At 46.0% G+C, this 10,736-nt stretch overlaps 1 protein-coding gene across 2 annotated transcripts in view; it reads left to right on the top strand.

Annotated features, from left to right (window-relative positions):
- Window positions 1-65: 65 nt before the first annotated feature.
- The window catches only part of HIRA (histone cell cycle regulator), a 108,438-nt gene continuing 97,767 nt past the window's right edge, over window positions 66-10,736 (top strand). For both annotated transcript variants that reach the window (XM_075898289.2, XM_075898288.2), the window contains exon 1: window positions 66-200. In XM_075898289.2, coding sequence (XP_075754404.1) covers window positions 164-200 — 37 coding nt within the window. In that variant the 5' untranslated portion in view covers window positions 66-163. The remainder of the gene's footprint in view (window positions 201-10,736) is intronic.

Raw genomic sequence — 10,736 nt, 5'->3', positions numbered from 1 at the left:
CGGCTCCTGCCGGGGCAGGGGCCGGGCAGCGCGGAGAGCACGAGCGGAGCGAGCCCATGGCTGCCGGCTGCCGCTGAGCCGAACCGCCGCCTCTCGGAGCAGCCCGGAGCCCGCCCGGGGGTCCCGGGGGCACGGGCCGGCGGGGTCCCCCGGTCGGGGGACAATGAAGCTCCTGAAGCCGACCTGGGTCAATCACAATGGTGAGTGCGGGGCGCGGCCGACGCGCGGCAGCAGAGCCCCGGGGCCAGGGCTAGGTGCATGGCGGGGCGGAGCCGAGGTGCTGCAAGGTACCGGCGTCCGGTGAGTGTGTCCCCAGGGGTGGGGCTCGCTGCGGACGGGCCGCCGTGGGCACCGGGTCCGGGAGGGCTCTGCGCGCCTAAGCACGGAACTTGGTAAAAGTGTCCACCCCTCGGTGTTCCAGAGCAACGCCCCTCGCTGCTGCCCGACTCCAGCCCCGCTGTCTTCCGCCCGAGGGGGAGTCACTCATCGCAGCCTGAGACGCGGTGGGGAAAGCTGTTGTGATGGGAACTTGGTGTTTTAAGGGCAAGCCGGACCTTCATCGCACGGGTGTATGCGTGCAAGGACGAATGCACAGGGCAGATTTGAAAAGAGGAACATTCTTGACTTTGAAACTATTTAGTTACATAAAGTTAAACGTTTACAAGCCTTTTGCACCTTAGCCCAGCTGGTTTGTGATTTTGCTTTTTCTCTTAAGGCTGATGAAATGTAGCTGTTACTGAGAGTAAACTAATCCCAGAACACATCTGATTTGAATAACTGCAACACTGTAGCAGATATGGAAAGATGTGGTATAATTTTCCAAATAACAAGATAAGGTTACATTCTTGAGCACTCCAAACTAGTCTGGAAATCTACTATGAGCCAAAAAAAAAAGCAGATTTTTATTTGTTTGGAAGGCTAAGAGAAATATCGTGCAGGTTGTTTGCTAAAGTAAGGGAAATGAAAATAAAATGAAACTATGGTAGAGAAACATAGTTTCTAAAAGACATACTGTGACTTGCAACTCTTCTTTGCAAACATGTCTGCCAGGAGATCTGTAAATTGTCCTGTAAAGGCCTGAATGGTGTGTGATAAGTACCATTTGATAAATGATGTCTCATATGCACTTAGGACACACCTCTATTTTGTTTCACAATCATAGTTGCAGTTTTCTTTTAGGAAGTGTTTGGTGTAATAAAAAGAATGTAAAGATGCCTAATTGTGGGTTTCTTGGCTTTCGCTCTTATAGTGAAATGGTGGCCTTCGATAGCTGTTTTGTAAGAAGTTAGAGCTGCTTATAACTAACTATTCAATACATATATTAGCTAAATTAGTGTTTATGAAAGCAAAAAGTAGTAGCTTGAACAAAGTGTATTTTGAATTATCATGCAAGAGATGTGCAGATTTCGACATCCATTTATTCCATTCTGGACCTTGTGCTGGAATTTACAGAAGTTCTGCACAAATAGGTTTTAACCTGAAACCACCAAAATTAGATTTGTTTTAATCTGTTATTTTGTTTGTTCATGTCTCCAGATGTCTCCAGCTGCTGCACTTTTCTATTAAACTTCCTGTAATTCAGCACCATAATACATAGCTGTAGAATATTATCCTGATATATTATTCCACACATTATATTTTTTTCAGAATGCATATGCACATGACCAGCATCATCAGATGCCATACTAAGATTAATAGGTCACTGCTTTTATACTGTTTTATGTCACTTCTGTAATTACACATCCTAGTGGTATGCAAGTTTTGATATAGATCTTCAAGAATGAAGTGTTCTTAGTGAGATATATGTTAATGTACATATTTGCAGAGGGACATTTTAATTTCTTATTAATGTTTTTTAAATGCAGAGTATTGAGTCACTATTTTAAAAAATCCTACAATGAGTAGCAAATAAACAATTTGGTGTCTAAATTGTCACTGATGTAATTGTGAATGGAATAGAATTGCTCATGTAAATAGTTAATTTTGCATGTTCAAACTCTAGACATGTACAGAAACTTTTTCATAATTTGTTCTGCATATACATTTCTGCAATTTACACCATACTATAAACTTTTAGACACTTGAATTCATTTCTTCCACATGACAAGAATCTAGAGTGAACTGATAATTGTTCAGATTGGACAATCTGAAAGTTTATTTTATGGCTTATTAGCGAAGCCAGTTAGGGTGAGATAGTATCTTTTATTGGGCAAACTTACATGTTTTATTAGTCTTTAAGCTGCAACTAAACTATTTGTTGTTTAGGTTTTTTTCTATTGGTGAGAGAAACAAGGTTTTGAGCTACACAGAATTCTTTTTATTTTTTAGCATAAAACTATAGTTAGATTGTACGTTTTCTGATTAATTTTGATTTCGCTTCTGCAAGCACTTACATACATGCTTAACATGGGTGGATTTCTCTGCTTGAATATTATAAATATAGCAGTAGGAATTAGGGATGCAAAAATACAGGTTAAACAGTTAAACAGCTGAACATTAGGTTAACTCACTAAAACGGGATCCCAGGCTGGAAGCTGCACTAGCACAGCTGGAACAGCCCCTACTCCACAGTGAGCCCCCTGCAGGGCTGGAGCAGTCCCCTGCCAACATCAGGCAAGGAGCTGTTCCAGACTAGGAATTTTAAATATTGGTTAATTGAATAGTCAAGTAACATCATGAAATTTTATCAGTTAGTGACTATTCAGTAGTCCCTGGAGCTGGAGCTGGGGCTGGCAGCCACTCTATCAGAGGAAGCAGCGTGATGTGCCAGATGGGAGCTGGTCCCCTTGCCGACTGTCACCTTGTGCTGCTGCTTCTGAGAAAGAGGCAGCAGCACCGGATGGCAGCAGTCCCTGTCTAGGGGGGTCTGAGTTCCTGGACCCAGCACAAGCCAGAATGGAACTGGGCTGCCTGCCCGCTCGGCTCCTAATACTCATTAAATGCAGAGCCACAGCAAGGGCAGGTCCCACATTGTTGCAAGCCAGGACTGAGCCAGGCTGCTGACCAGCCTGCTGAAAATTTACTGGCAGAGAGAGGGAAATTCATGTAGTCTGTAGCATTAATCTATCAGCTTTTGCTTATCGGTTAGTTGACTACACTATTATATCCCTATTTCATACCCCTTCAGTTGCAGGTTAACCAGGTAACTGGATAACCTTTCACATCCCTAGTGGCAATATACTACTGGCCACCTTGTTAGGATGGTGCAAGTGACAGTGAAGTGCCCCAGGAGATGGGAGAGGCTATAAAAACGGAAATTCCAATAATAGGGATTTCAACTAGGGATGTTAAAATGCATTTATTTGTGCAAACATTTGTTTACCCATGAAGAGGGGAGGCTCAAGGGCTGGCTCCCTTTGAACACAGGTTCCCATTTCCCTCCCCCCACCCACTGCCTCTATATCAGATACAAAAGGTGGTGGGAGAAGTCAGCTTGGCGTTTTGTCCTATCTAATTTTAAAGCATTTCATAAGGAGGAAGGCTGCCAAACAATCAGTAGTTCCACTGGATGATCAAGGTGTTAAAGGAGCACTCCAGGAAGACTAGGCCATTATAGAGAAGCTAAATTAATTCTTTGAATTGGTCTTCACTGCAGAGGGGAGGGGAGGGAGGTTCCCACAGGTGAGCCATTCTTTTTAGGTGACACATCCGAGGAACTGTTCCAGATTGAGGTATCAATAGAGATTTGGAAACAAATTGAACTAAGTGTGGGCAATAAATTTAGATAGGGGATGTTTCTGAGCAGCTTGTGGGGTTGAGTCAGTCAGGGAGCTTCCCTGAGGCTTCCGCTGCACAGGTGGACTGGAGCCATTGGTTTGGCAAGCCATATATAGCCCGCAGGTAATGTTTTGCCCAGCCCTGAATTAAACAGTAGTAAGCAATGTCCCCTCTAATCTTTTCCACCCATGTGCAAATATTTTCCACTCATGTGTGGAATCATTTTTGTGTGCGCGAAGGCATGTGCAGATGTGCCCCTCCACTAGAAATACAAAATTTTGCTGTGGGCACTCTGCTAATCAGCTGGTTGGCTTTGAAATTTCTCCTGAGCAGCAGCACAAGTGCACAGCTTACAACGGACACTGGTACTAAGTCACCAAGACCAGATAGTACTCACTGGGGATGTTAAAAGGCATTTATTTGTGTAAATGTGTAGCCACTGAAATTTTCAGTGCAGGGGTCAAGGGCTATGTGAAACCATGAGGCTTAACCAGTGAGCCATGGAATTCAGATATGAAATTTCAGAATTAATAATTGTCATATGTAACCTACTGCTTAAATTAGCCTCTGAACCAGATGACTGGCAAATAGCTAATGTAATGCTGATTTTTAAAAATGGCTCCAGAGGTGACCCTGGTAATTACAGGCCAATAAGCCTAACTTCTGTACCAGGCAATTTGGTTGAAACCATAGTAAAGGTGAAAATTATTGGACATGTAGATTAACAAAATACTTTGGGGAAGAGTCAACACAATTTTTATAAAGGTAAATCATGAGTCACTAATGTATTAGAATTCTTTGTGCAGGACAAGAAAGATATGAAAAAGGGTGTTCTAGTGTCCATAGTGTATTTGACTGCCAGAAAGCTTTTGGTTAGGAGCCTTATGAAGGCTGTTAAGCAAAAGTGGCAGTCATGGGATAAGAGTGGAAGTCCTCTCAGTAACTTGTTAAAAGACTGGACACTAAGGCTATGTGTATACAGCAGCCCTCTTCCGCAAAAGCTTATGCAAATGAATCACGGAGTAGAATATCGCCGAGCTTCATTTGCATAATTAATTAGCAATCGTTTTTGCACAAGAGGCTTTTGCGCACAGCTCCTTTTTGCACAAAAGCCCCCTCTTGCGCAAGAGCCGTTTTTCCTCATTTTTTCAGCCTAAGCGTTAGAATAAATGGTCAGTTTTCACAATAGAGAGAGGTAAGCTGTTGAGTCCCACAAAAATCTATGAGGACCAAGGCAGTTCAACACTAGTGAAGTGGTGTAGTTTTCGGATGATATCAGATACAGAATTACTCAAGATAAGTCAAAAGCAGGCTGCAAAGAATTACAAATGGATCTCACAAAATTGGGTTGCTGTACAACAGAATAGAAAATGAAGTCCACTGTTGACAAATGCAAAATAAGGCACATTAGAAAACATCATCCTAATTATACGTACACAATAATGGGATCTAAACTAGTTACCACTACTTAGTAAAGCAATATTGGAGTCGTCATGGATAGCTCTCTGAAAACATTTATTCAGTGTGCAATGTGAACGTTAGGAATCATTAAGAAAGGAATAAATAGTTAATCAGAAGATATCATAAGTGCCACTATATAGAATCATAGGACTGTAAGGGACCTTGAGAGGTCATGAAGTCCAGTCCCCTACACTCTCAAGACAAGACTGAGTAGTATACCATGCCTGACAGGTGTTTGTTTATTCTGCTCTTAAAAATGTCCAATGATGGAGATTCCACAACCTTCTTAGGCAGTTTATTTCAGTGCTTAACCACCCTGATAGGAAGTTTTTCCTAATGTTCAACCTAAATCTCCCTTGCTTCAATTTAAGCCCATTTTTTGGTCCTATCCTCAGAAGTTAAGAACATAAATAAATCCATTGTATGTCCACAGTTTGAATAGTGCATGCTGTACTAGTAACCAACCTGGAAGAAGTACAGGCAGTCCCCGGGTTACGTACAAGATAGGGACTGTAGGTTTGTTCTTAAGTTGAATCTGTATGTAAGTCGGAACTGGCCTCCAGATTCAGCCGCTGCTGAAACTGACCGCCAGTTCTGACTTACATACAGATTCAACTTAAGAACCCCAAGCTTCCCCAAGTCAGCTGCTGCTGAAACTGATGAGTGCTGATTCCAGGAAGCCTGGGGCAGAGCAACTCTGCCTCGGGCTTCCTGTAGTCAGCGCTGGTCAGTTTCAGCAGCGGCTGACTTGGGGATGCCTGGGGCAGAGCAGCTGGGGTGCTGCTGGGTTGCTCCAGTAGCACCGCTCCTCGGCGCTACTGAACCAACCCAGCAGCACCCCAGCTGCTCTGCCCCAGGCGTCCTGATTCAGCCACTGCTGAAACTGACCAGCAGCGGCTGAATCAGGACCTGGGGCAGAGCAGCTGGGGTGCTGCCGGGTTGGTCCAGTAGTGCCCAGAGCAGGTCCTGCAGGACCAATCCGCAGCGCCCCAGCTGCTCTGCTCCAGGGTCCAAAACAAAAGCCTGGTCTGCTGGGGGGGGAGCACACTATCCGCGCCCCCCCCCCAGCAGACCAGGGACACGGGGAGCAGAGCAGCAGCGGCAGCGGGGTGCTGCACCTCTGAGGCTTTGCTCTGGCAAAGTCTCAGAGGCGCGAGACACCCTTCCCCCTCCCCCCCCCCGCAGCTGCGGCTTCAGTCCCGTTGCCTGTCCAGTCCCTGGGGACCGTCCCCAGCAGACCACAGGCACCGGGACTCAAGCGGCAGCAGCGGCGGTTCCCGCACTTCTGAGGCTTTGCTCTGGCAAAGCCTCAGAAGCGCGGGAACCCGCCCGGTGCCCCTGGTCTGCTGGAGACGGTCTCCAGCAGACCAGGGGCACCTGAGCAGCTTACGAACGGGGCTTTCTCGCCCCGGAGCTCGCAGGTAGCAATCCGCTACCTCGACCTCCGGGGCGAGAAAGCCCCGTTCGCAAGTGCGGATCCGACATAAGTCGGATCCGCGTAAGTCGGGGACTGCCTGTATTGCAAAGGACAACAAAAATGAGTAGCAGTATGAAATTAAGGAGAAATTAAGATAGGGACTGTTCAGCTTGGAAAGGAGATGACTAAAGGGGAATATGATAAAGGCATATAAAAACATAAGTAGTGGAGGAAATATTTATTAGGGATGTGAATGGATAACTGGTTAATACGATCTCACTTAATCATTTAAGGTTAACTGATAAACCAGGTTTTTACATCCTTATTATTTATTTCTTCACATTACACATGTGAATTAAGTGTTAATTTGAAATTTATAGTCAATAAGTTTGAAGCTAACAAAATGAAGTCACCCTGTGTAACTCAGTGCTGAAGGAAGTTGTGAGGGCCAAATTGAGTTTAAAATAGATATGTTCATGGGGGATAGATCTATGAATGGCTATTAGCCAAGATGGTCAGGGATGCAGCCCTGTGCTCTGAAATCTATAAACCTATGACTGCTAGAAGCTGGGAATGGAGAACAAGAGATGGATTACTTGATAATTGCCCCATTCTGTTCATTCCCTCTGAAGCATCTGGTTCTGAAAGACAGGATATTGGGCATGGTGGACCATTACTCTGATTCAGTATGGCCATTATTTAAGAGTGGTCCACTGAAGTAATGGAAATGGTAATAAATTAAGCATCTGTGTAAATGTTCGCATGAGTGTTATTTAAGGATGTTAAGAGGCAGGTAATATGGTAATCGTTTAGTCCAAGGGCCAGCAATCTTTCCGAAGTGGCATGCCAAGATTTAACCCTCCTGCCCTGGGCTGTGCCGCTCTCCCGGGAGGGGCTTACTCTATCGCGTGCCCTGTGGACCACTTGGGTCAATGCAAACCTTTCCATGGACTACCAGTTGCTAATGGAAAATCACTGTTAATTACATATTTATACCTGAACCATGTTGCTAGTGCTGCAGCTGGGGACAATGGTTTAATTTAAATAATTAAACATTAAGCATTTTAACTCTCACATTTATAAAAAAAAAGCAAATAGTCTAGCACCACCTTAAAGACTAACAAAACATGTAGATGTTATCATGAGCTTTTGTGGGTACAACCCACTTCTTCATGTTTTGTTAGTCCTTAAGGTGCTGTAAGACTATTGATTGTTTTTTAATTTTTCCCAGTTACAGACTAACTCATCTACCCCTCTGAAGCATATGTTTATATCGAACTTCATGTTAAATAAAGTAAAATATTATGTCCAAGACAAAAGACTTCAATGTTTTCTTTGTCAGGGGTGGGGAACCTTTTCTTGGTTGGAGGTCACTGACCCACAGAAAAATGAGATGGGGACAACACAACTGAGAAGCAAAAAAACTCCTCCAAAACCCTCTAACCCTCACTAAAGTGGCCCCCAGCCGAGACACCTCAGTCCTCTGGCTCCACGGGGTGAGGGGAAAGGTCAGAGAAGACTGAAGTTCAGGGCAGATTTACTTTTCTGGGGTTCCGGATTTAGTGGCTTTTGTGGACCTCTGGGGGTGGGAACAAAAATGGGTTCAATAAGCAGGACAGAGCTGCTTCAGCCTTGCTCCCCTCAGCCCCATGATATCCCTGCAGCCTGATCCCCTGCATCGCCACATGCCCCTCAGTGCAATCCCTACCCCCACATCGTCCTGCGCCCACATCACTGTGCCCCCAGCACACACACTGGGAGGGCAGCAGCGCTGTGGGGGGAAACAGGATCTCTTCCCTGCCTGGACCAGCCCTTTGCCTGCAAGCTGTGGCTCTGGGGCAGGCAGAGCCCGGGGCTGCCCAGGGCTGGCTTTGGGCAGAGGGAAGCTGGGGAAGGAGCTCCCCGACCTGGTACACAGCCCCGTGGGGAGCAGCACAGCGTGCCACATGTGCCAACTGCTCAGCCCTGGCTCTATGGAGCAGATCTAGTTCCACCTACTCTCAGAGCAGGAGGCAGAGCCCATAGCTGGGAGGTAAGGGGGGTTAACCCCTTAGTTCCCAGGAGCTACATGCTCAGCTGGGGCAGGGGCAGCTGCAGGGATGTGCACATGCACACATCTCCCAGCTACAGCTGTGCAACTGAGGCTGGAGCCGCAGCAGGAGCTCCTGGTTGCACAGGGTAGAAGTACGGGGCTGAGCTTCTACCCTGTGTGCCATGGGAAATTGGCTCGTGTGCCACTTGTGGCATGCATGCCGAGAGTTGCCAACCCCTGATATAGTTGATACAGTTTGTATCAACTACACAATTAGTTGATAAGGGAAGACACTCAGAAGAAGCTACCCCTACTGTGGCTCTGCAGTTTACATGTAGTAAGAACCGGGTGCGCAGGCAGCATGGCTCCTATTATATTTAAACTACAGACCTGCAGTTGGGGTAGCTTCTGGACCTGCGTGCGAGTCAGGACTGAGCTAGGCTTGTTCAGCTGGGTCCAGCCACCTCTGTTCATGGAGTGTTCCAGCAAGGAGCTGGGACCCCCCATAGACGGGGGCTGTTGTGGAGCAGCCTATGTTTGTGGCCAGCCCCAGCTGATAGCAGCAGCACGTGACGGGGGCAGGCGGCACCAAGGAGACAGTGCTGTGGGGACACACCGGCTTTTAAGCCAGCTCCCCTCTGCACCAGCTTCTGCTTCTCTGCCCATCTTAGGCAGCAAGGGGCAGGGGAGGAATACGAGTACTCTTTTACCTCCCTAGTGTTGTTAGCAGATTTGCCTGCTGCTTGCTTGCTGTGTGTGTGTGTGATAATTCTATCTGTGTGCCACTTGTGTTACTTGTATTCTTATTAGGGATGTGATTGTGCAATGTTCAAATGGTTAACTAATGAGCCTGTGCTCATTGGTTAACGTGCACAGTTACATGCCAGAGGCAGCAGTATGTGGAGGGAGGTGAGAGCTGGTGCTCGCAGGGAGCCGTTTTAAAGGCTTCTATGGAACCACTTTCCTCTGTGTGTAAAAGTGTAACTGCTGAAAAATGCAGAGGTTACACGTTTACCAAAATAAACACATTTTAGCATCCCTATTTCTCATATGAAGCTCTATTTCTCTCTTTTGCCAATTCCCTCCCAATGGAGCTCTTGTGCAGAATCTATGTTCCCCAGGATTAGGTTCTTCCCATTCTAGAATCAGACGAACATACACATACTCATCCCTGCTACCAGAGAATGTCTGAGAGGACTGGTTATTCAGCACTCACAAGCTGACCTCTTATGTCCCTGGACTCAGTAGGCTGGGTTGCAAAGCAATGCCAAGCTGTGACCCTCATGTTCCCTTGCCCTCAATGGACTGGGATAAACAGCACTTGAAAGTGCCACCCTCCTACATCCCCAGGTTCAACATCCCCTTATTCCCACTTTTATGTCACAACTGTTCTGCTAGAAAAGCCCACAGGGCTTTTGGGCAATACCGGGATCTTTAGCTTAGGTACAAGGAGTGTTTCTGCAGAGTGAATGGGAGAGCCAAAACAACACCTGGGGGAGGGAGGGCGAAAGAGGAAAAGAGAGAAAAATGAACAACGGAAGTTATTTATTTCTAGGCAGTAACCATACAAGGGGAGTAAAAAAAAAAAAGGGGTTGCAACATTAAATCTACCTTAAACATGATTACAAACATTAGGGCTAACAAGCTATAACTGACCACATGAGACAAGACCAAGAGGCTATAACTAGAGAGATGGATGGAGAGGTTGGAGGAGAGAGAGCGAAAGAAATCTCACCCTTCCATGAAGCTTGAACTGATTGGGGTTCTCTAGGTGGTGATGATAGTTGAGGGTCCCATGTGTTGAAGATAGGCAGAGTAGAGTCTCCAGCCTAGTCAATATGGAGAAGATGAAGTCCTAATGGAACTGATGCAGAATTTAGATTTAGGTATCAGAACGCTTTACTTGGGTAGGGTTTTTTGTAGGGACACAACAATGTCTCAAGGGGGATACCAAGTTTGTTTATGGGTAAATGGATGGTTCAAGGGAGTATTCTGAAGTTGTTTTGTTTAGGCTAGACAATAAAAACTGACCATTCCTGGCTATGGGAGGTGTTCCTTTGAGCAGGGGTGGGGAATCTTTTTTGGGTTGGGGGCTGCTGAGAAGCAAAA

This window comes from Pelodiscus sinensis, chromosome Z (assembly GCF_052426305.1).
Source record: "Pelodiscus sinensis isolate ZL-2025 chromosome Z, ASM5242630v1, whole genome shotgun sequence".
In the NCBI taxonomy this organism is placed as follows: Eukaryota; Metazoa; Chordata; order Testudines; family Trionychidae; genus Pelodiscus; species Pelodiscus sinensis.
Note: the sequence above shows the minus strand (reverse complement) of the source record. Positions and strands in the feature narration are given on the sequence as shown.